The 25,551-nt window shown below is 43.9% G+C and overlaps 2 protein-coding genes and 1 pseudogene across 4 annotated transcripts in view; 1 reads left to right on the top strand and 2 right to left on the bottom strand.

The window, feature by feature from the left end:
- The window catches only part of tecpr2 (tectonin beta-propeller repeat containing 2), a 31,417-nt gene extending 22,560 nt beyond the window's left edge, over window positions 1–8,857 (bottom strand). Inside the window, exons 1-12 of the mRNA XM_029729770.1 lie at window positions 8,677–8,857; window positions 7,301–7,546; window positions 6,843–6,971; window positions 6,316–6,447; window positions 6,009–6,166; window positions 5,461–5,767; window positions 4,819–4,951; window positions 4,152–4,631; window positions 3,168–3,904; window positions 2,737–2,920; window positions 2,315–2,488; window positions 1–181 (exon numbers count right to left, since the gene is read on the bottom strand). Of these exons, the coding sequence (XP_029585630.1) occupies window positions 1–181; window positions 2,315–2,488; window positions 2,737–2,920; window positions 3,168–3,904; window positions 4,152–4,631; window positions 4,819–4,951; window positions 5,461–5,767; window positions 6,009–6,166; window positions 6,316–6,447; window positions 6,843–6,971; window positions 7,301–7,522 (2,837 nt within the window). The 5' untranslated portion in view covers window positions 7,523–7,546; window positions 8,677–8,857. The remainder of the gene's footprint in view (window positions 182–2,314; window positions 2,489–2,736; window positions 2,921–3,167; window positions 3,905–4,151; window positions 4,632–4,818; window positions 4,952–5,460; window positions 5,768–6,008; window positions 6,167–6,315; window positions 6,448–6,842; window positions 6,972–7,300; window positions 7,547–8,676) is intronic.
- On the top strand, window positions 125–23,083 carry LOC115172383 (zinc finger protein 839). 3 transcript variants are annotated; one of them, XM_029729774.1, is made up of 8 exons: window positions 125–220; window positions 18,903–19,835; window positions 20,117–20,359; window positions 20,570–20,662; window positions 20,850–20,999; window positions 21,240–21,350; window positions 21,518–21,611; window positions 21,743–23,083. In XM_029729774.1, the coding sequence occupies exons 2-8, from the start codon at window positions 18,930–18,932 to the stop codon at window positions 22,630–22,632; spliced, it is 2,487 nt and encodes an 828-aa protein (XP_029585634.1). In that variant the 5' UTR covers window positions 125–220; window positions 18,903–18,929; the 3' UTR covers window positions 22,633–23,083. The 3 variants fall into 3 exon arrangements, with proteins under 3 accessions (XP_029585634.1, XP_029585632.1, XP_029585633.1); XM_029729772.1 differs by lacking the exon at window positions 125–220 and adding an exon at window positions 17,560–18,729; XM_029729773.1 differs by lacking the exon at window positions 125–220 and adding an exon at window positions 17,560–18,729 and having other exon boundaries at window positions 18,906–19,835.
- Window positions 23,084–23,186: 103 nt separating this feature from the next.
- On the bottom strand, window positions 23,187–24,514 carry LOC115172065 (cyclin-dependent kinase 2-interacting protein-like; annotated as a pseudogene).
- Window positions 24,515–25,551: the final 1,037 nt, after the last annotated feature.

Below are 25,551 nucleotides of genomic sequence, written 5' to 3' on the forward strand. Positions count from 1 at the left end.
CTGATTTTGTCGTACTTCCACATTTCCCCCTCAGAGCAGTAGCTGCTGAGGCCTTCTCTGTAGAAGACGGCCCTGTGTTCACTGAGGGCCCACACCACCCCGCCCCGTGCTGCGATCTGGGTCATTGGGCACGGGCAGTCCACCTTCACAGCCCGCGCACACGGACGGTCCACACTCAAACCTGCAGGACGGGACCACGACCACAGTCAGGGATTAGTCTGTGAGTTTCTTGTGTTTTTGTGCATTTCTTATGTTTTTGTGAGTGAGTGAGTGAGTGAGTGAGTGAGTGAGTGAGTGAGTGAGTGAGGGAGTGCATGTCTGTATGTAAACAGAATGGTAATCATGCCAAGTCTAGACTATTATTTATATTTTTTATTTTATTTAACCTTTATTTAACTAGGCAAGTCAGGTAAGAACAAATTCTTATTTACAATGACAAAAGGCCTCCTGCGGGGACGGGTGCTGGGATTAAAAATAAATATATATAAATATAGGACAAAACACACATCACGACGAGACAACACTACATAAAGAGACACCTAAGACAACAACATAGCAAGGCAGCAACACAAGATAACACAGGATGGTAGCAACACAACATGGCAGCAGCACAAAACATGGTACAAACAATATTGGGCACAGACAACAGCACAAAGGGCAAGAAGGTTGAGACAACAATACATCACGTGAAGCAGCCACAACTGTCAGTAAGAGTGTCCATGATTGAATCTTTGAATGAAGAAATTGAGATCAAACTGTCCAGTTTGAGTGTTTGTTGCAGCTCATTCCAGTCGCTAGCTGCAGCGAACTGAAAAGACGAGCGACCCAGGGATGTGTGCGCTTTGGGGACCTTTAACAGAATGTGACTGGCAAAACGGGTGTTGTATGTAGAGGATGAGGGCTGCAGTAGATCTCAGATAGGGGGGAGTGAGGCCTAAGAGGGTTTTATAAATAAGCATCAACCAGTGAGTCTTGCAACAGGTATACAGAGGTGACCAGTTTACAGAGGAGCATAGAGTGCAGTGATGTGTTCTATAAGGAGCATTGGTGGCAAATCTGATGGCCGAATAGTAAAGAACATCTAGCCATACTAGCAGTCTCCCATTAGTTTCTTAGTTTATCATATCAAATTGAAATTAAATGTGCCACTAGAAATTACAAGCCTGCAGCAACACTATGCCCACCAATCCCTAATCTTCAATTTCTTTGATGTCGGTCTCCAAAGTGTATATTTATCTCATTGCCACCACCCAATTTCTGTGACAAATCCTGCCAATTTCAGAGGGTTTCTCTGAGGCTAGACAGAGGCAGACAGACACAGCATGTAATTTCATGAACACGCCTCTGTGTCTGTTGGCTCTGGATGTGTCAGAACAGCTGCTAGAGTCATGCTTCATATACAACTGACATCCTTACACAACCAGGGAATTCATATGACTCGTCTTGACCAGCAGGGTTAGTGGTGTCGTTCACAAGCCATCATAATACAAGGGACAGATATTATTTTGGAATGTTAGGGATTTATTCGCCTTCATTATTCTCATCCCAAATATGGCATCTATACAGCACTATGATTCCCTCGAAACAAATTCACCGGTGACTGATGATACTATTTATTATGGAGCCTGAACAGCTCCATCTAATGGCCGATTGGTTAATTTCAGGAACTTATTTGCCGGCTTGAGACTGCCAATAAACAGGGTCATGATGTAATATTCTTAATGCCCTGAGGCCACCTGCTGCTGAAACCCTGAAGTCTTGTTTTAAATGGAGGAGTGAATTGAATAGTCCAAATAGCTTACATGAACAAATCTTACATTTAAAATAAAGTAAAATGGTTTGTCACAAAAAACATATTTTAGAAACTTCCTGTGAGCACCTTTTCTATGCAACGAATTTGTTAAATGTAGTGGCAGATCTCTTCATCCCTACTCCATAGTGGAATGAGCAAGGGGGTGTCAGGTAGCCTAGCGGTTAGAGATGCAAGACAGCAAGTGGAGGATTGCAAGTTCGAATCCCGGTTTCGATTGGAAAAGTCTGTCGGGAGGTGAGCTGGCAACTGAAGGGTTTCTGGTATCAAACCCTAAATGCCATTGTCTGCCATTGTAACCCCCCCTGGCGCCCAGCGTGGTAGCTCCCCGCACCTCTCCAAAAAAATGTATGCGTGTCTTTCGGAGGGGCTGGGTTAAAAGAGGAAGTCAAATTTCAGTTGAACCCTGTAATGTGGTTTGACCAATAAAGTGATCTAATTCTTAAAGCAGATAGTAAAGAAGAACAAGCATCATGAGAATAGTCACAAACTACTTCCCTGTACCTGTCTGCAGGTAGAGGTCTCCACTGGTATGGATGATCCAGGCTGTGTCTTCACTAAGCGCCACAAAGGCAGAATCCTCCAGGGCTTTGTACCAGTGCCTCTTGCCTTTGATGGTGACTTTACCACATGCATACGCCGTCATGGTCTTCTGTTCCACCTTCCATAGCAGGGACCCTGAAATGAAATCAGACTTCAATGTAACAGCCAGGACAAACCACTAGTATTTACATCCAAAGGAGATATCTTGGGTAATGAACTTACCAACTCCCAAAAGTACCAACACATTGAATGCTCATCTCAAATAGAGGCAACAACGATGTAGACCAGGTACCACAGTACCTTCTATCTATAACGCATAATAGACAGAGTTACTGTGAATAAAAGCGTCTGGCGCAAAATTATCATATTTTAGACATCCTCACCTGAAGGTGACAGTGCCACCTGCTGCACGTTCTCCTCAAACTTCTGCCAGCTCAGCCCCCCATCTGGGAGAGCACTGCAGTACAGGCCTCCCTTAAAGTCCAGGCACCAGATGTATCGGTCAGTCACCACCAGGTTCAGGATGCCACAGCCTGGCCCTGTGTAGCCCATCCAGCTCTCTGCCAACTACAGAGGAGACGAGAGGAGAGAGGGTTCAACCAGGGACAGAACTGTTGGTACTGGTGATGAATAACATTCTATGGTGAAAACTATCCAACCGTGTAACAACAATCAAATGAGTCAATGCTTCTATTTTGATGTGACACTACTAGTCATATAGTGTCAGAACGAAACTGAATGCAATGTACTGTAGCAGCACACACACTGAGGAAGGAAGCCGAAACATCACACAACATGTTGTGTGTTCTATTACTGTCTTGTCTTGGTCCTGCTGGCCGATGTTGGAGCCCTGGAGGTTTAGGGCGTTGAGGCCGTCTCCAAGGCTGACACTGGAGGCTGAGTACGGGACTCCATGGGCAGCGTAGATGTCCTCCTCGTCACTGGAGGGGCACTGCTCAGGCTCCCGGGAATAACACATCTGATCAGCACAGCTAGGAGGCTCCAGATGGTACGGGTCGTCCTGGTCCTCAGAGTCATCCGGTCCAATGAGGGGGCTCAGGAAGTCATCCTCCTGCTCCTCAATGGGGTCCTGGTCCTCTGAGGTCTGCATGTAGGCAAAGGTGCACTCCAGTAGAAGGTCTACGTCTGGGGTAGGGGCCTCTCCCTGTTTGTTCGTGGCCAAAGGGCCATTGCCATTCTCTGGGTAGGACTGACACTCCATGTCCTGGAAAGGCAGGGACGTGGGGCAGGAGGGAGGCTGAGTCCCAGGGGTTTGAGTCTGAGGGTCCTGTCCCTGGCCACCACCCTGGCTCTGAGCTCCAGAGTTATTTAGTTCTGGGGAACCTCCACTGATGGATTCCTCCTGGTCTGGGGATCCACTGCTCCTGCTCTGTAGGTCCAGACTGCTGCACATGAGACTGGTGTGGTCGGAGGCGGATGGAGGCTCACTCATAGGGGTGCTGGCCCCCCCGTCACTGCCCCCTCCTCCATCCTGACTGCAAATGCTCTCAGACCAGCTGTTGTGCTGCTCACAGATGCGGTTTCCACTTTCTGTAGAGAGAAAAAGAGAGAGAGAACATAGCAGCAATTAAGTTTCAACATTAATGTATTGAATCAAGACTCATATGGGAAAGGAGAGCCATATAAGACAAGCAATTCACTTTTTTAAAGCTATTAAAATGCTACTTGGAGCCGTTTTGGAACATTTTGTGATCAACCAGAGCAAAGAACACTAGACCTCAAAGTTTTCTTGGTTGAAAATCAGAGCCTTACCAAATTGGTCAGTACTGCCACTCACCTTGTCTCCTCCTCTTGGCCTTCTTCTTGACTTTGATGGCCTTGACCACCAGCTCCTGCTGGAAGTCCTCCTGGTTGATGGCACTGTAGCGGCTGGAGGAGAGGTCCGACTGCTCCATGGTGGTGGGGGTGGAGAGCATCGTGCCCTGAACGCTATCCCAGGACGTGATGGAGCTGCTGCGGCTACGAGACTCACTGGTGCCCCCTACACTGGCCCCTCTCTGGTGGCTCAGTCGCTCCCCCACCTCAGGCCTCTCCACCAGGGCTATGGCCTCCCCCGCCTCTGGGTTGTCACTCAGCTGGTCCTGCTCTAGCACTTCCTCTACCTCTTCCACCTCCTCCTCATCCACCAGCTTCTCCCCGTGCTCTGTGATGATGGCCATGGTCCTGATAGGCTGGGCTGTCTCCACGGAGCCGGTGGGCGGGAGCAGGATGGTGGGAGTGGTCAGGGGAGAGGTCAGACGGAGGGACAACTCAGAAACTGGACGGGAAGAAGGTTAAGAGAAGACTTTTCAGGGAATGACTATAGAGATAGAAGAAATTAAAGGACTATAGAAAGTTATCTGTAGATCGTGACTGTCTCTCTTTCCACCATCTGGTTGGTTTGAACTGTAGTCCAAAGTGGTTTCAATGTATTCAAGCAAACAAAATACAATATGACATCTTACTGTTGGAAGCCAGGCCCTCGGGAGTATTGGAGATGCGAACGATGTCTCGATCTCCTTTCAAGATGAAGATCTCATTTTCAGTGCATGATACAGAGACAATGTCCCCGCAGCTTTCCAGTGCACCGATGATCACCTTGAAAGTCAAAGACAAAATAACATTGACAGATCGACTTCCTGTAAGGGCTCGAACACACCAATAGCGTTTGCCTGCCGAGAGTACTTGCGAACCGAGTGAAAAACTATTTTAAATGTAGAATCGCACGAAAATGTCAGCAGTCAGATGTCAACAGGAGATCCACATTAGGTGCGATGTGTGCGACGTTTAAGATAGCACTCTGACAGGACACAAAGATGGCTTCAATTACCGGTACCTGTATTCTCTCAGCTGATTCACTTACCTGACTATCTTTCATTATTCTCCATCAAAATATAATTTGTAACACATGCAATTCACACTTGATTACCTTGTGGTTGAGGAAATCTAATTTAAGATGGCTTAAATTACTACATTCTTTGCAGTCTCAACTGATCCACTTCTAACCACCTCTCGCTATTACTCTCTAACAAAACATTGTAACAAGTGCTAAATAAAATCCATGTATTATTAGTTTAGTATCCATTCCTGCCTGAGGACATCTTTACCTGGTTGAGGCAGTCCAACACGTAGACACTGTATTCGTTCCAGCTGAGGACCCAGCCCTCTCTGAGGAAGCAGCTCACCAGGCCCAGCTGCCTCTCCTGGGGCCGGTAACCCCCTGTGGGGGCTGGCCTGGGGAACAGCTCAAACTGGGGCACCTGCTGGTTGAACAGAGGCTTCAGGACCCGCGTGTCCTCCACCAGTCCTCGCACGTCCGTCCGCCACAACCTAAGGCCAGGCCTCGCTGCATAGACCAGCAGGCCACTCTGCTTACAAAGGCCTGGCTGGAAGCACGCACCAAACTTCCCATTGCTTCGAGGAAAAGAATAATGCAAGAGACATATATAAGATATACACATAGCTTCAGAGCTTAGATTGTTGCACCGTCTATTCCTCTCTGGTTTAATACATCATCAAAATATGAAGATGCTTAGCTGAGAAAATGTAAATGTCTCAATAAATTGTCTGAAGGGGCATACTTGATTTGTTGCTGAAAAGTCACTGATGTAGAAGTTGTGGTACTTTTAATTAATAAGTACAACATGTAGGTTACCTCTTCCTAGGCTTGGTGCCCAGCTGTTGCAGGGCCTGCTCCTGGGTGTAGAAGAGCAAGGATCTCTGATGAGAGGAGATGAGCAGGACTTTCTGACTGTACTCCAGCTGGACTATGGCTGAGGGCTCCTCAAACAGCAGCACTGGGTTACACACACCCTAAGGATATGAGCATACAACACAGGTCAAAGCTCCAACCGCAATACTGGGTTACATACAACCTGAGTGTATAAGGATACAACAAATATGTGAGAGAAGTTGGTTAGAAAACAAACAGCACATAACTGAAAGAATGAAAGTTGCTATACCTGATCCAGGTCCACAGCAGAGTACACAACCTTTCCTTTGTCATCACCAGAGAAAAGCTTCATTCCATTGGCACTCCAGGCCAAAGCAGTGACTGTGCTTTTATGCAAACCGACCACATCGAATCGCCTTAGCTACAGAAAAGAGAGAGACCTCAGTGTTTCGCTACACAAAGGGATACATTTACTAAGCAGATAATATGATAAAATATACTTTAATCCATATGAGATGGAAATTTGTCTTGTGATTTTTTTCCTCTCGAACCCCTCCAATATACACACACACACACACACACACACACACACACACACACACACACACACACACACACACACACACACACACACACACACACACACACACACACACACACACACACACACACACACGAGGCTGGAGCAGTGCATGTGCTAAGCTTGCACCTTTCCATTTTAAAAGGGAATAAAATACAACAACAACAACAAAAGTTCAAAACATGACACTATCTTTACTCGTATCAACAGATCATTTGATTGGTTGGTTGGCATACCTGTTTATTCCTGCCTGGAAGTTGAGACACCAGTTGAAAGAGAGCAACCCGACCAGACGCTGTGCCCACTGCCACCAAGTCATCAAAACAACTGAGCAGCTTCACTGTTGTGATCGCTTCGGATTTCCCCTGGGAAGATACAGTAACATGTTAACACAGTTACCTAGAACAGATTAAATGGACATAGATTTCATCAAGCCAACTTCTTTCTATGGTGCTACCCATTCCAGGGTTAGGACTTGAAAACAATGTTTTCATAACCTACTGCAGGCCTAAAACCTAAGGGTTTAACCTTCTGAATTAACAGTTAAACATAATGACAAACTTACTTACTGGGGGGAAAAAACGTGGTTCATAGAATCACTAATAATTGGATGTTTGTTAACAAACTTGGTTTAGGGTGAAAGTGCAAAATAATTGAATAAAATAAGCAATACATGAAACAGTGGCATACTCACCTCTATGTTGTACTTGTTCATCTGGCAGATCCGCCTGCAGTACAGGTAGAGCATCCCAATACTGCTCCCCACAGCAATGTAATCGCTGTTGGTGTCCAGAGCAGTCAGGTAGACCACTACAGAGCGGAAGCCTTTCTGAACCTTGGCAGGTATTGCATTGAGAAGGTAGTACAGGGGACAGAACTCCCTCAAGGCGCTCTGTGGAGGGGTTTGGGCTGCCATGGTTGACAGGCAATGTTCTGCTCTCTGTGGAATAGGAAAAGAAGGCATGGCAATCATAAACATGGGAACACATGAATGATAGACATTACTTTTTTTCACCTTTATTTAACTAAGCAAGTCAGTTAAGAAAAAAATCGTATTTTCAATGATGGTCTAGGAACAGTGGGTTAACTGCCTTGTTCAGGGGCAGAACGACAGATTTTTACCTTGTCAGCTCAGGGATTTGATCTTGCAACCTTTCGGTTACTACTCCAACGCTCTAACCACTAGCTATCTGAGCATCTTACCAATCGCTGCAGCTGTACATAGCCCATCTGTAAATAGCCCATCCAACTACCTACCTCATCCCGATATTGTTTTTATTTACTTTTTTGCACACCAATATTTCTACTTGCACATCATCATCTGCACATCTATCACTTCAGTGTTAATTTGCTAAATTGTAATTACTTCACTACTATGGCCTATTTATTGCCTTACCTCCTTACTCCATTTGCACACACTGTATATAGATTTTTCTATTGTGTTATTGACTGTACTTTTGTTTATGTCTTGTGTAACTCTGTGTTGTTGTTTTTTGTCGCACTGCTTTGCTTCATCTTGGCCAGGTCACAGTTGTAAATGAGAACCTGTTCTCAACTGGCCTACCTGGTTAAATAAAGGTGAAATAAATCAAATAAAATCTAGGCTACCTGCCGACATGTATGGCATACAATGATTATAGAATATTTGGCTACGGTAAATACAGTGTGAGACCAGGCAAGGTAGGTACCTAGCTAGTCGCTACTGTGGGGTTATCCTCAATGGTCCAATTTTCACACCTTGCTTCTACTTCTAACTAGCACAAACACAGTTAGCGCTAACTCCACATCAACTGAAACTAACCTTACCAAATATCTCTCCATAGTGGCCCTAAATAGCTAGCTAACTATAGTAACTAGATACAGTGACATTACTTGGAGGTCCAAGACGAAATCGCATGAAACCAAAAATATTAGGTAGCTAACGATCTTGGACTAAGGCACAACCAGGCTAACAGCAGTTTCAGTAATGTTGACGTTTCGGACATGACAAGCTAGCTAGCTGACGTTAGCTAGCCTAGCTAACGTTAGCTAGCTACAAAAACAAAATACAAGACTTGTTTACAGACTTACATTCGATTATGTCCCTATATCCTATTATCATATAGATGGCAAATACGTTACGCTAAAAGCATGTATAAAAGAGAGAGCTGACGACATTGCTGTCGCACACTTCTATGAATTATCATTCGAGAACATCTCTTATCATGCAGATGTTTCCGTCTCGGGCTATGGAGTATGAACGTCAACAAACCCCACCACATCACTTCCGTGTCTCGCGGGAAAACACAATTAAGCACGACTGTTGCCTGCTGTGGCAGATGAGAAGTTTATTGACAGGTTTATCAATATTGTTTATTTTCTCTGTTGTTGTGTCAAAGGCACCTTTATTATTACCAATATTTGTGTATTCATGGACAGTCTGTGAACAGCATCCATATTTGTATGTGCAAGGGGACATTGTTGAATTTCAATAGAATACATGAAGCAAAGATATGTTGGATCCATAGACTTAACGTTAGATACACATCGCCTTGTACGTGTACATACACGCTAATAATTCGATATTAAACCTATGGTAGTAGTCATGGAAACACCTTACTCCGTTTATGTTAATTGGCTTAAGGTAAAAATCGAATTAAGCATATGCTTGCTTTCGAATTTTTCGAATTATTAGGATTTGTACAGTTATAGCGGTGTATCTTCGCATGTTCTAGCACAAGCAACGCGAGCTTCTTTCTTTTGCGCGAGTGAAGTGAGTTCGGAAAAACTGAACGTATGCGTTTGAAGAAAAAAAATCACATAAAAGCGTTATATGTCCGAACTCAGAATGTTGGAAACTTTATTTTGATTTACGATTTTCAGCATTTATCAATGTCCCATCAGGTAGCCTGATTTCAGATGTGTCCATGTAAACAGGGTTATTAGGGAAATCATTTTTCTTGCAAAGCATGTAAACGTTGAAATCTAACTATTATATTAATCTGACTATTCACAATTATCATATTATTTGTAGCTGTCCCATTATGGCGTCCGTGAGAGCATGGGCAGCGCCATTGTGCCCCATATCCATTTTTACGTGAGATTCCATAAAAACACACCACTTCTATACAGTTATGACTTTTTCGTAACAGGTTAGGAGAATTCGGTTACGGTTAGTGAAAATTGTCTCCTATCATGCAACGAAAAGGCACTTCTATTGAAGTGACGTGTTTTTTGGGATTCCCATTTTGAAGTATTCAATTTTCTTCTTCTGCAACTTCTATGAGTTGGCAAAATAACTGTAAGGGTGCACACTGCCTGTTTGTATAGGTACAAAGCCAGTGTTTGCGATTTACTGCCACTTGCAGTTGTGGAATGTATCATCACGAAAAAAATCCTCACGAGTATAATTCATTTGATGATCCGTCCTTGTGACCTGGATGAAATTATGTGACTCTTCCTTAAACCATGTCCCACCCAGTTGACTACTTCAAAATGGTGAAAGTCCTCACTGACGCTGCCCATGCTAAAACTGGCTTTTGAGCACAAGCCTCTGGTTGCCCAGGTTTTTAGCTGTCAACTCATAATAAGTTGTTATTGAAATCTATGCCTACAGTACACCTCTAGCATTGCTGAGCATATTTCAATGCATGAAATGCACTTCTGAGTAGATTTTTGCAAATACACAGAAATATCGAACACAGTTTGGGTCTTTTCGTGTCAAAAAGATACACATCAAATAACACATCAAATAAGCTTGTTGACCAATCAGGACCTGAATATGACTGCACGTCACATAATAATTTAACATGTTCTTACATTTTTACGTAGTTATTACAGTTTGATTACACTGTCACTCGTATTTCACATGTCACCACGATTCACCGATACTTATGCTATGATGCTGGTCAAGTTTTGTTTCCCGCACCTGCCGCTGCCAGACGACTGCAGGAACACTTCCCAAGCTCTGGACAGCAGGTCATGAACAAGCTAGCTAGCTGATGGATGCAAACAATTTCCTTCCCCAAAAGCATAGCAAAACGATATAATCTGTTTCAGTAGCTATAGTTAGCTAGCTAACTATCTAGCTGGGTGTCATCATCTAAAATACCCCTAATTTATAAGACAGTTCTTATTTGATAAATGGTGGTCGACCCACCTATGCGAAGCTAGCCATAATAAGGATTAGCCACATTAGTGCAATTTGCGGTTCGCCTTTAAAATAAAAGTCTTAACAGAAAGTGATGCAAATGAATAGAAAAAGTTGAATCATGCCATAATGGAATAGATCATGCTAAACGAGTTTGGAATGTTCTTATATAAATCCAACAAAAGACAATGTGTTAAATCTGTTGAAATCCCACTGGATGTATTAGAATTGCATTGGGGGCATACTTATTTCACTGTACAGCCTTATGGATTGTGGATCAATGACATGGTGTATCAGTCTACTCAGTGACACCCAGAGAACATTAGCATCGTAGCTCTTATTGCAGGACTCTGAAACCACTGTGAATTGAGACACATTTATTGTACCAGTCAACCTACTATGTATATTGAACACTATTCCAGAGGAAAAACAATACAACGTGGATGTTTTGGAGCCTGATAACTCCTGAGAAGGACTTTGGGGAAAAAGCACTTGGGTACTGAGTAGGCTAATACCCCATTGCATTGCACTGTCAGGCTGTACAGTGCAATATGAATGTCAATACACACAATAGGATGACTGGGGTGGTGATTTCCCACAGTCAGAGTCCCACAATAAGAGCTATGACGCTAATATTTGCGTAAACTCTTCACAATTGTGTTCTTTGGGTGTCACCGAGTAGACTGATACCCCAGTTCATAGCTCCACATTCCAACACTCCAACCTTGTTTAACATTATCTAGTCTAAATATGGCATGATTCCACCAATTTACCTTCTGCATCACTTTCAAAGATGGACTTTTCTTTTGAAGGCAAAACGCAAATTCCACTATTGTGGCTCATCCTTATTGTGGTTAGCTTCACAACACATAACGGTCCGGTGAAGCTATACTAGCCAGATGACACTAGCTGGCTGCTTATAACGGTAGTTTTGGGCAACACGGTGAAGTGGTTGGCTAGATAGTTATCTCAATAGAAGAACAACAAGTGGCTACCTAGCTAATACTTACATGGATTCCTAAATCATTGTTAAGAATATTGAAAATGACTGCAGTATCAACTGGTCATTGTTTTCAGACTAGTTGCATTGGTGCTAGCTAGGTACCAAGCTAGAGAGATAGCTAGCTAACCCAGAAGTTGATAATTACATCTGTATCAAAGATATTTGCATACATTTTTGATCCTGTTCGTTTGATCCTGATCTAATTTTAAATGCTCACACAGACGTTTTACTATTTGGTCGAACAAATAATGCCTTATTACCAACAGTATTGTAATGTTACAGCTTTGACAATGATCGTAATGGTGGCGCTTGGCTTGCACGTGCAAATTCATCACACACAACATTCTATATATATATATTATTTTTTTTGTAACCTTTATTTAACTAGGCAAGTCAGTTAAGAACAAATTCTTACTTACAATGACGGCCTACCAAAAGGCCTCTTGCGGGGTTGGGGGCTAGGATAAAAAATGAAGTATAATATAGGACAAAACACACATCATGACGAGACAACACGTTACATAAATAGAGACCTAAGACAACATAGCAAGGCAACAACACATGACAACACAGCATGGTAGCAACACAACATGACAACAACATGGTGGCAACACAAAACATGGTACAAACTTTATTGGGCACAGACAGCAGCACAAAGGGCAAGAAGGTAGAGACAACAATACATCACGCAAAGCAGCCACAACTATCAGTAAGAGTGTCCATGAGTAAGTCTTTGAATTAAGAGATTGAGATGAAACTGTCCAGTTTGAGTGTTTGTTGCAGCTTGTTCCAGTCGTTAGCTGCAGCGAACTGAAAAGACGAGCAACCCAGGGATGTGTGTTCTTTCGGGACCTTTAACAGAATGTGACTGGCAGAACAGGTGTTGTATGTGGAGGATGAGGGCTGCAGTAGATATCTCAGATAGTGGGGAGTGAGGCCTAAGAGGGTTTTATAAATAAGCATCAACCAGTGGGTCTTGCGACGGGTATACAGAGATGACAAGTTTACAGAGGAGCATAGAGTGCAGTGATGTGTCCTATAAGGAGCATTGGTGGCAAATATGATTGCCGAATGGTAAAGAACATCTAGCCGCTCGAGAGCACCATTACCTGCCGCTCTATAAATTATGTCCCCGTAATCTAGCATGGGTAGGATGGTCATCTGAATCAGGGTTAGTTTGGCAGCTCGGGTGAAAGAGGAGTTATTACGATAGAGGAAACCAAGTCTAGATTTAACTTTAGCCTGCAGCTTTGATATGTGCTGAGAGAAGGACTGTCACCGTCCTGACCAGTAATAGGGGTTATTTGTTATTATAGTTTGGTCAGGACGTGGCAGGGGGTGTTTGTTTCATGTGGTTTGGGCTATGTATTTAGGTACAGGGGTATTTGTTTTATATGGTTCACGGTGTGTCTTTATGTAGAGGGGTGTTGGATTTATGTGTACCGGGGTTTTTGGTTTATGTTCTTGTTTTGTATTCTAGGGTTTCTATGTTGTGTATTTCTTTGTTGGCCTGGTGTGGCTCTCAATCAGGAACAGCTGTACATCGTTTCTGATTAAGAGTCATACTTAGGGAGCCTGTTTTCCACCTGTCCCTTTGTGGGAGATTGTTTTTGCACTGCTGTGTACAGCCTGTGAAACTGTTATACTGTTGTTTATTGTTTTTTCGTGTTCACCTATAAATAAAATAATGATGAGCATGCAACCCGCTGCGCCTTGGTCTTTACCCTACGACAACCGTGACAAGGACAGTGTTCCATTTAGCCATACTCCCAAGTACTTGTATGAGGTGACTACCTCAAGCTCTAAAGCCGCAGAGGTAGTAATCACACCTGTGGGGAGAGGGGCCTTCTTCTTACCAAACCACATGACCTTTGTTTTGGAGGTGTTAAGAACAAGGTTAAGGGTAGAGAAAGCTAGTTGGACACTAAGAAAGCTTTGTTGTAGAGCATTTAACACAATCCGGGGAGGGGCCAGCTGAGTATAAGACTGTATCATCTGCATATAAATGGATGAGAGAGCTTCCTACTGCCTGAGCTATGTTGTTGATGTAAATTGAGAAGAGCGTGGGGCCTAGGATTGAGCTTTGGGGTACTCCCTTGGTGATAGGCAGTGGCTGAGACAGCAGATTTTCTGACTTTATACACTGCACTCTTTGAGGGAGGTAGTTAGCAAACCAGGCCAAAGACCCCTCAGAGACACCAATACTCCTTAGCCGGCCCACAAGAATGGAATGGTCTACCGTATGAAAAGCTTTGGCCAAGTCAATAAAAAATAGCAGCACAACATTGCTTAGAATCAAGGGCGATGGTGACGTCATTGAGGACCTTTAAGGTTGCAGTGACACATCCATAACCAGAGCGGAAACCAGATTGCATACCAGAGAGATTACTATAGATATCAAGAAAGCCAGTCAGTTGATTATTGACACATTTTTCCAACACTTTTGATAAACAGGCCAAATAGTACTAGGCCTATAACAATTAGGATCAGCTTGATCTCCCCCTTTAAATAAAGGACTAACCGTGGCTGCCTTCCAAGCAATGGGAACCTCCCCAGAAAGGAGAGACAGGTTAAAAAGGTCGGAGATAGGCTTGGCGATGATAGGGGCAGCAACCTTAAAGAAGAAAGGGTCTAAATTATCTGACCCAGATGTTTTTTTGCGGTCTAGTTTCAGGAGCTCCTTTAGCACCTCGGACTCAGTGACTGCCTGCAGGGAGAAACTTTGCTTCGGGCATGGGAAAAAGAGGGAGAAGCATCGGGGATAGTCGCATTAGAAGGGGAGGGAAATGAGGAAATGTTGGATGGGCAAGGAAGCATGGCTGAGTCAAATAAGAATCCTGACTTAATAAAGTGGTGATTAAAGAGGTCAGCCATGTGCTTCTTGTCAGTAACAACCACATCATCAACTTTAAGGGACATGGGCAGCTGTGAGGAGGAGGGTTTATTCTCCAGGTCTTTAACCGTTTTCCAGAACTTCTTGGGGTTTGACCCACAGAGAGAGAACTGCTCCTTAAAGTAACCAACTTTGGCCTTCCGGATAGCCTGAGTGCACTTATTTCTAATTTGCCTGAATGAGTGCCAGTCAACCTGAGTGTGCATGTGCTGAGCCTTTCGCCAAATGCAATTCTTGAGATGGAGTAACTCTGCAAGATAACGGTCGAACCAGGGGCTGGGCCTGTTTTTAATTCAAATTTTATTTTCTATAATAGAATTATGTTATTTGACGTGTCAAATTAAAAGCTTATTTAATGCATCAAATAGTATTATTTGATGTGTATCTTTTTTGACACGCAAAGACCCTGACGGCGTTCCATACACAAAGATCCAAATGGTGCTCCATACAGAAAAACCAAAGACAGTACAGTAGGAAGATGGGCAGAAACTGCTTCTCCAGATAACGCTTGTAGACAATGTCATGGCGACGTTGGCTAGCTAAGTGCATGTGCAGAATCACTTCATCTGGTCTCACGCACTCCTTCGATATAAAGTTGTTCTTGACAAAAATTCCAACGTGTCCGTTTGTCACTTTTATGAGGTTGGAGTAATAACATTGCCTCGATTCTAGTTTGTGCTTTTAGATTTAAAGAAAATTAACAACTAAGGAAGAATTTTTCTCTTCTCTCATTGACTTTTCAAAACCCAAACCCCAGCCTGATCTGCTTGGTCTGTTTCGCATGCGTTCCCAAAAAATCTTGCGATGTTAAGCCTTTGAGTTTATAAACTTTGTGGAACGACCATAGATGGTCTCCTAAAGTAACCAGATGTAGTTATTTGCTCTAAATCATGTGCAGTGTTGATGAGTCTGCAGTCCTTTAGCTCACGTAGCAGACAAGACCAGCTGTATGATGTACTACAAACCCATGGCATGGTTAGACAAATGGGTATTCAGACAAGATTTACTTGGGTCCCAGTCCATGTGGGGGTGGAGGGGAACTAGGCAGCTGATGTACTGGCTAAACAAGCACTTAGTAGTGGGATGTGGATGTTGTAGTTTCAATGAGCAAGGCAAATCCAAAAGCCTGATATGGACAGTGATGGTGCAGACCAGATCATTTGCATATCGCCCAATAGATCCACAGATGATGCAATCTCTATTGCACTCCACACTGCCCTTTCACACCTGGACAAAAGGAACATCTATGTGAGAATGATATTCATTGACTACTTCCGAATGGGCCACCCCCAGGTGGTAAGGGTAGGTAACAACACATCCCCCATGCTGATCCTCAACACGGGGGCTCCTCAGGGGTGTGTGCTCAGTCCCCCACTGTACTCCCTGTTCACTCATGACTGCACGGCCAGGCACGACTCCAACCACATCATTAATAAAGGTTAAATAAAAAATGTAAAAATAAAAAGTTTGCTGATGACACTGACAACGATGAGACAGCATATAGGGGGGAGGCCAGAGACCTGACCATGTGGTGCAAGGACAACAACCTCTCCCTCAATGTGATCAAGACAAAGGAGATGATTGTGGACTACAGGAAAAGGAGGACCGAGCACGCCCCCATTCTCATTGACGGGGCTGTAGTGGAGCAGGTTGAAAGCTTCAAGTTCCTTGGTGTCCACATCACCAACAAACTAACATGGTCCAAGCACACCAAGACAGTCGTGAAGAGGGCACGACAAAACCTATTCCCCCTCAGGAGACTGAAAAGATTTGGCATGGGACCTCAGATCCTCCAAAGGTTTTACAGCTGCACCATCGAGAGTATCCTGACGGGTTGCATCACTGCCTGGTATGGCAACTGCTCGGCCTCCGACCGCAAGGCACTACAGAGGGTAGTGTGTATGGCCCAGTACATCACCGGGGCCAAGCTTCCTGCCATCCAGGACCTCTATACCAGGCGGTGTCAGAGGAAGGCCCTAAAAATTGTCAAAGACTCCAGCCACCCTAGTCATACACTGTTCTCTCTGCTACCGCACGGCAAGCGGTACTGGAGCGCCAAGTCTAGGTCCAAGAGGCTTCTAAACAGCTTCTACCCCCAAGCCATAAGACTGCTGAACATCTAATCAAATGGCTACCCAGACTATTTGCATTGCCCCCCCCCCCCTTCTATGCTGCTGCTACTCTCTGTTATTATCTATGCATAGTCACTTGAATAACTCTACCAACATGTACATATTACCTCAATTACCTCGACACCGGTGCCCCCGCACATTGACTCTGTACCAGTACCCCCTTTATATAGCCCCGCTATTGTTATTTACTGCTGCTCTTTAATTATTAAAAAAATAATAACAATAATTATCTTACATTTTGTAGGTATTTTCTTATAACTGCATTGCTGGTTAAGGGCTTGTAAGTAAGCATTTCACTGTAAGATCTACACCTGTTTTTTTTCACCTGATTTGATATGGCAGCAGCAGTGGAATAGAGACACTAAAGGCAGGCATCTATTCCAAGTACATAGGAAAGTCGGGGAGAGGAGGACGGCAGGAAGAGACAGAAGAGAGGCAATTTTTACACGACTAAGAGTGGGTCACAGAAGGTTGAATAATACTTTAAATATGATAGGAAATCATCAGACAGGAACGTGTGATTATTGCCAGGAAACAGAAACAGTGGCGCATGTACTGATGCTGTGTGGGCAGTATGAGAGGGAAAGAGAGAGGCTGAAATCCAGTATGAGGAAGAAGGGGATACAGGAAATGAGTTTCAAAGCATACTGAGTAGAACGTCATTACATACAGCCTCAAATATTTTGTTATCTTTTTTAAAGAGAAACGCCAACCGGCGGGTAGGATTTAGTTTGTGTCTCTGGCCCACACTCAACTACAGTAGGTGGCGGTAATGCACCACAACGTTGGATGCCAACTGCCGATAAACCCCACCGAAGAAGAAAATGACCGGCTCCGGAAATGACACACGCTAGAGAAAAAAAATTATAGCCAGCAGCCACTCTGCTCACGTCTGTCTTTGCCGTTAGCTACCTTCTGTAGCGTTTAATGATTGCATCGTTTCACAGTATCCTGAACATATATGTCTTTTTTACAATTGCAGTAACCTCTGTGTCGTTTTTATTACAAACTCATTGCGTTGTAAAAAAAAATATTCGAAATTCAAGTTACCTAATCTATCGATTGTTTCGGGGATTGTACATGAATATCTAGCTAGCTAGCTAGCCTGCTAGCTACAACAGTCAAAATGGCGGACAACGAGGATGAGAGCGATGTGTCAAGTACAACAACAGGGGCAGATCATGGTACAATATATGAAGTTCAATGTGTTTCTGGATTGACTGGAAATGAAACCTCTACAGAATTGGAAAACCAGAACCAAGTCGGCGAGAAATGTATTGAAGCGCAGGGCTTGACAGATTTCCTGCAAAGCTGCACAAAAGAGGAGACATTCGTTGCAAAGGACTCCCAAGTGGTTGTCAGCCAAACTGATGGAAATGAACAACAACCTGAAGAAAACATAACGTCTATTGTTGAGACTTCAGGTATTGCAAATGGTGCAGAGTATTCTACAGTCAGTGCTGACTTTGTAAACGCTCTCGCACCTGGAACCACCATTATTTATGTGCAACCGGATGGTAGTTTTGTTGAGGGATCAGGTCTGACTGCAGAGGAGCAGCAACAGCTAGTGGAGCAGTTGGCCAAACAGCAGCTTGTCACAGTGACAGAGAGTGAGGCTGTTCGCCTGTTTGAACAAAATCAAGTCATCAAAACACTCCCTACTACTTCATCACAGACACAGTATACTATTCCAAATACAGCACTGGCTCCCAATGAGCTGCAACAAGTGCTAGAGCAAGTGATCAAATCTCAGCAATCCATGGCCCAGACACCCAAGGAATCGGAGCAGGTTGTGACCACTCTGGACCCCACAACTGGCTTGTTCACGACTGTTGCAGCTTCAGAGATTACAGTAGGAACCCCACATCCACTGGTCACTATGCAGAATGCATCACAGCAGCTGAAGAAGGTTGCGAAACAAGTGGCACTTCAGTCCCACAATGGTACGCGCCTGGTCCCGAAAAAGGTAACTCGTTTTTGGATTAGTTTATTCTATTAAATGATTGCACATGCGACTTACACTGATATTTAATGTGCTCAATTGTCAAATTCTGTTTGAAAAGCTAACATTTGATCATAGCACTTTAATCAGATGCTATGAAATCTATCCAGACGTTAGTATTGTTTATATTTTACCAGCAGGAAACCATCAGAATCCAAGTCCAGATGCCCTCTGGAAAGCAGGAGGTGAAAGGACCTACGCAGGCTACCATTTCAATCCCCCAACCGAAGAACTTGGCTTTGACGAGTCAAGGCCAGCAGGTCAAAGTGTCTACAAATGGCAGTGTGAGCAGCAGCCCCCAGATCATCCACATCACACCCATGGTTGGACAGCAACAGTACTTCCTACAGCAGAACCCTGGAGACCCTCCCATTCAGCTGCTTCTGCAGAGTTCAACCCCTGTGGTTGGCAGCCTGGTTCCCATTGTGCATAAACTGCCCATACCTGTTCAGACCCCAGTCCAGCAGCCTTCTGGTAAGGCCCCGGTCAATGGCACAGCAGTTAAACCTGCCACTGCTGCTGCCACCACGTCTGTCTCTGTCCCAGCCTCCACAGTGGAAAAAGTTAAAAGGGTCAAAGCCAGAGTGAAGAAGGCACCGAATATCAAAACGCGTTCCGGGAGGGTGTCCCGACCGCCCAAGTACAAGGTGAAGGACTATAAGTTCATCAAGACAGAGGATTTGGCCGAGGGCCATCAGTCAGATTCTGATGATTACTCTGAGATCAGTGTGGAGGAAGATGAGGATGGCGAGGATAGTAAAAAGGGAGCAGCATCTATGAGTTACAGTCACAAGCGGAAGGCCTTTCAATGTGAAACGTGCGATAAAGCTTACATAGGCCACGGAGGTCTGTCCAGACACTACAGGCTGAATCCCTCTCACGGTGAACTGAAGTCCCCTCCTGAAGGGACCCCTAAAACGGACAGCCCTGGTAAGAGAGCAGGTGCTGGGGCCGAACATAAGAAGCCGACTGAAGAGAGTAATGCCCACAGTGTTAAAAATACATCAGTTCCTGAGAAAAGTGATGCCACAGAGAAAACAGCTGCTGCAACGTCAACCACTCAACAAAAAGTAAGTCGCTAGAGAGTTACCTTGTGTATAATCAAATGTTAACAAACAAATACCATTGGAATGTTGACAACCTGCAGCTAATTTAGCCGAAAGCTAATATTATGGTGATGTCTGTCTGTTATAGTGCTGGTTTTTTCCGGACACAGATTAAACCTTGTCCAGGACAAAAAAATCAAGCACAATGGAGAATCTCCATTGAACTGGCTTTTTAGCCCATGACTAGGCTTAATCTGTGTCTGGGAAACCAGTCCAGAATGTTTTTACGGATTGCACCTTCACAGGTGGATACCACGGCAGCCCAAGGAGTAGCAGCTTCTACCAGACAGGCAGTGGGCCAGGTAGTGGTCCAGGCTCGGGGACCAGGGAGGCCCAGAGGACGGGGCAGACCACCTACCAAAGGCCTGCCGACGGTTGCAGCACACCCAGCAGTGAGACGGGGGCGACGGGGCCGACCCCCAAAGCTAGGAGGGGGAGTAGCCAGTGTGGAGCAGCAGGCCCAGAGAAGGAAAGCACGGCTGAAAGAGGTACATCAAATTAGGAGTCAGAACACTTTCAACAAACGGTTGCTGCTAGGAATGTTTCTACATGAAGTTAAAAACAAGTGTTAAATATACAAACAAAATGTAGTTGTTATAATGCAAAACACATGAGTATTTAGCAATGCTGTGAGTATAACATGAATCTCTGAACACCATAAGTTGTTTGACTGTTTATGTCACTTGTTCCCTTGCTAGGTGACACACGAGTGTGATAATGAAGAACTGATGGAGACTGTGCTCCCTCGTCTGGCTAAGGTCATGACTGTCTGGGAGTTCCTCTTGATGAAGGTAAGGTCACCACGCTAACCAACTGAACAAACAGTTGCACGCCAATAAAACTATTTACACAATACATCGTTTTTGCTACATAATGTTTGAATGCACTTTAACATACATTTTAGCAACAGGCAAATATAGAATAAGACACAGTTGTAGTTTGTTGTTTACTGAATAATTGTATTCCATTCACCCTCAGGTGGAGAAGGGGCGGCAACCCAAAGCCCAGTTCTCGGATGTCTACCGGGAGTTTGAGCAGCTCCACAGCCAGGTGAAGAAGATGGCCCAGGACTATATCAGTAACCCTCAGCAGGGTGTCCACACGGCCTTGGAGGTCCACAATGTAGATGTAAGAAGTACAGCTATATTATTCAATTCAATAAAACTATACATTTGGGGGGAATTAATAACGTCATAGCCAGATTCCAACTAAAGAACCTACATGCATAAAATACTATACAGACATCTCGTTATTAGTATCACTACACTGGGAGTTGAAATGTATTCAAATGCATTGAACACATTTATTCTGTCTCGGAAACAAAATGTGCAGAGTAAAATTGTTCATAATGTACATCCTGTTGCTTAGGTTGCCAAATCTCTTGGCATCGTCGATGAGGTGAACCGGTTGAAAGTCCTCAACCCTCCAACGCAGCAGAATGTCACTAACATGGCAACCAAGAATGTCCGCTACATGGAGGTAAGCACCATTTAATTTAGACTGCACACTTTAACTCTACTCTTGCTGTTATGGAATTATATATTTTTTTCATAGTAATGAATTGTTATGAGATGCAAAAATGTAAAGGTAATTCTTAGGTTGATGAAAGTCTTATTTTTTTTATATATATATTTTTTTTTACCCAGAATTCTAAAATGTTACCTCCAACGAAGAGATTTAAAATGGAAAACCGGGTTGGTGTTCAAATCCATCAGAACGGCATTGAGACTTCCAAAATAGGTATGTTGTATATTTTACCTACTAACAACCTGTGGATAGATATTTGCTATATGTCCTAACCAAAACATGGAAGAACTCATGGAAGATCACACACTTTTTTTTTCTGCTTTCATTTCCCTGTATACTCTCAGAATCCAGTGAGGCCAAAGTAGAGAACACCGCATCAACAAGCATGAAGGACAATTCACCACAAACTCAGGCACCCACCAAGAGCCCCGCGGGCCCTCAAGCCACTCAGGCTGCTATTGTCAAACCACAGGTTGTCTCATCTAACCCAGAGACGAACGTAACACCCATGGAACTGATCCAGGATCACTTATCCAACAGCATGACAGAGTCGATTGATTCAGCAGGAGGAGAGGAGACCATGGAGACAGGTCAGGGTGCGTCTGGTACGGAACCAACCGAGGTCCTGAGCACCAGTGACATGGGCCCTCAAGCCACTCAGACTGCTATTGTCAAACCACAGGTTGTCTCATCTAACCCAGAGACGAACGTAACACCCATGGAACTGATCCAGGATCACTTATCCAACAGCATGACAGAGACTGTTGACTCAGCGGGAGGAGAGGCCATGGAGACTTGTCAGGGTGCGTCTGGTACAGAACCAACTGAGGTCCTGAGCACCACTGACATAGCAGATCAGATGAAAGAGTTAGAGAAGGCCTTGGCCACAGACCCAGTTCCAGTAGATCAGCAGCCCAGGAGTAGTAGCACTCAGCCTCATCAGCCCAACCGTACCCTGGTCCAGCAGAGTGGCCTGACCCAGGCTGTCTCCACCTCCAGTGGAGGCCAGGTAGTGGTTCAGGAGACCCAGGAAGGCCAGGAGATCTACATCCAGACCGAGGGGCTCACCATGCACCTAGCAGAGGGCCAGGAGGGCGACATGGCCTCTGAGCGCATCGTCATCGTCAACGGGCCTGACGGCACCACCATGCACATCCGCGCCCCTGAAGGAGTCCCTCTGGAAGCAGTCCATGCCCTGCTTGGTATTGAGGCTGAGGGGAAAACACAGCAGTGATGTTGTTTCTCCATATTCGACCCCCTCAACTTCACCCATATTGATTTCTTACTTCTGGTGGATTTTATTGTATTCCAAGTGTTCTTTATGAATTTGTAAACATTATTTTCGATGTGGTGTTTTCATATTTAGACAAATTAATAGCCCTTCCTTAAAAGTGTTTAGTTGTTTGTTATATGTTTATATGTAGATAAATATCAAAAGCAGTTTAAAAAAAGTTGCACTATTTTATTACTTTTTATATATTTGGGTGTAACATTTTCCAAACATAAAATAGGTTTGTAATACCATGGGACATTTATTCAATGGAGGGGAAACTTTAAAAGAAATCGTAAAAGTTGTGGTTTTATTCATTTCCATGTTTCATTTGTGATTCATTGTTGCAGTACAACCATTTCATATACTGTACAGTTTAGCTCATTTTCCTCTTAATAAAGGATGTGAGAACAAATCATTTTATTTAATGGAGAGTTGAAACCAGCAGCATTGCTGTGCTTCATTCAGTGCATGGGAGTTCCTTTGTAACATCCATACAGTAGTTGTATGGCTACTGGACTTACAAGTCCATACACAGAATATAATCCCATTCAAATATGATTTTTTTCTTCCAATTTATGTTTGTTAGATTGGTCTATGCCCTGTCTCTAAAAGAAGACCCTCTAACAGTAGCTTTGCACTGTTCTCTATGTACGACTGATACAGCCTGCAGGAGAGGTGCACCATTGAGAGGTCTGTGTTTGTTGTGTGAGCTAGTTCCTGAAGAATGGCCCGCTTCAGAGTCCGGTCACGCTTGTAGGCTTCGTAGAGCTTGGAGGAGACCTCAGCTGCAATGAAAATGGTGACATTTCACAAAACCTACTTGTCATGGAACATGCAGTGCCTTGACTTATTCCACATTTTGTTGTGTTACAGCCTGAATTCAAAATAGATTAAAGTTAAGGGGTATGAAGGCACTACATGATTTATAATAAAAACACCTCAGGGATCGTTTTCCCAGAAAAAACGTAAGCCTACACCTGAACTAAAAAGCAATTCATAACGTTTTTTTAGTCCAGAATTATGTGTATTCTGGGTCATACATGTATTTTCAAAGCACAAGGTATCTTAAATTGATGGAAAGTCTCACCAAACTGATATAGGCCAGGTCTGAAACAAAGGAGTTTGTCTTCTTCCTGTTCCATATTGGAATTTCTCCAGGTCGATGATCCCCTTCTCAGATTAAACTAACTTCATTTTGTATACAATACGTGTCTAATGGAAAGAGAAAATGGTCAGTAATGACACTGACAGCACAATTGTATACTGGTCTCAGATCAGTTTTTGTTGTTGTGACAACATTAAGTTGGCAAGACAGTACAAACAGATCTGGAATCAGGCTACAATTGTTAGTGTTGCCAGGGAGAAAGGTGGAACAATCCTTAATCAAGATTTGGCTGATTGTTCTGTTCAATTATGGCACAAATGATGGACTCACCATTTTGTCCATGACACTTAGCAACTCGTCTTGTAGTTCACTACTGTTTCCAAATACATTCTCTGAATTAGAGGTGGCGGAGGTGTCCTGATCCTCCATCATGACTTCCATCTCTTTATGTAAACAGATTTTTTTTAAGTGATGAGGAAGATTGCCGCTTAACATTAGCATGACTTTCCTCCCAATTCCATTTATTGTCAAGCAAGACATCGCAAAACATGGGTTTTTACTCTTTATTCAACCTTAGATTGACCATTTTATTTGGAATGGTGGATCCTTCATCATTCAGTCGGTCCCATTTCAGAATCAGATTGTGCCAGTCAGCTACATTGTCTTAAACTTTTCTTGCACTTCCAGTCACTGTAGACTGAGACTTTTTGCCAGGAGTGGTCATCTCAGATCCTTGTACTGGGGAAAATACATTTTTATGTTTGGCCAAAGAGTGTGCCTGCCTACTAGTATGCGTCTGGTGTGGCCAAATATATGGGAAGTGGTAGTTTATTAACAACCAGGTAATGGATAGTAGATTAGTATTTTATATTAAGATAGATAAAGGATGCAATAAAACAGCAAATTATTCTCCAGCTGACATAGGACGGCTTTTTTACTAGCTATCATTTTGGTTCTATTGATGTATAGCCAGAGCCATATATTTAGAAATATATGGCTCTGGATGTAGCTAGCGACCTCTAGTCAATGATGTCATTTGAAGCTGGACCAGAGCTAGTAGCTAGTTTGCTAGCTCATCAGTAGCCTCGTTGAGAACCAAGCTTTCCTAAACGGGAAGTCAATGGCACAAAATCTGCTAAAAAGGGGGTAAGAACCCGGTGTAAATCAGTGACGACTCGCAACACGTCAAACCAATCAAATGCCTTGCTTGGGTGGACTCACTAGATTAGTGTTGTAGGTGCAACAGTGCGTGAGGATGGCCGTGAAACCACTGATTAAAACCCCATCAAAATATGTTCATGTATGCTGTGTTTGTGGTAAACCGTACGACTAACAGGGACAAACACAACCTTCTACAAGGTAAATCGTCTTCATTGCGATTGGACTACACACTGGCTTTAGAAGAAATAACGGGACCTGTCACGCTGAGTGATGGGTTTTCAAATATAAAAGAAGTGCCAATGACGTGGAAAGAATTGTCTGTTTTGTGAGGGAAAGAGCAAATTCTAGTTAGAACGGAAAGATGTGCCAAAAGAGTGTCTGTTCAGGAAAGCACTGAGAGTCTGGCGAGACGAGGCCTATTCAGGGAGCCAGCGACAGATGACCAGCCGCCAGATATAGGAATTCAACTGCTACAAGCACCGGTTTATGGTGCATTTCTGGTGCTCACTATCGCGTGCCGATGCTGCTGGAGTCGGCATTGGCTGCCTGAGCCGGGGAGAGGGTTTCCCCAGCATCGCCAAACGGTAGTGAGCCTATGTTGCTTATCAGACCCT

The sequence above is a fragment of the Salmo trutta genome, chromosome 33 (genome assembly GCF_901001165.1).
Source record: "Salmo trutta chromosome 33, fSalTru1.1, whole genome shotgun sequence".
Taxonomy (NCBI): domain Eukaryota; kingdom Metazoa; phylum Chordata; class Actinopteri; order Salmoniformes; family Salmonidae; genus Salmo; species Salmo trutta.

Coding starts and splice junctions, on each gene's coding strand:
- LOC115172383 (XM_029729772.1), top strand. CDS start 17,890: ATGGCGGACAACGAGGATGAGAGCGATGTGTCAAGTACAACAACAGGG. Junction 20,663..20,849: donor GGGAGTTCCTCTTGATGAAG/GTAAGGTCACCA, acceptor ATTCACCCTCAG/GTGGAGAAGGGGCGGCAACC. Junction 21,351..21,517: donor AGAATGTCCGCTACATGGAG/GTAAGCACCATT, acceptor TTTTTTACCCAG/AATTCTAAAATGTTACCTCC.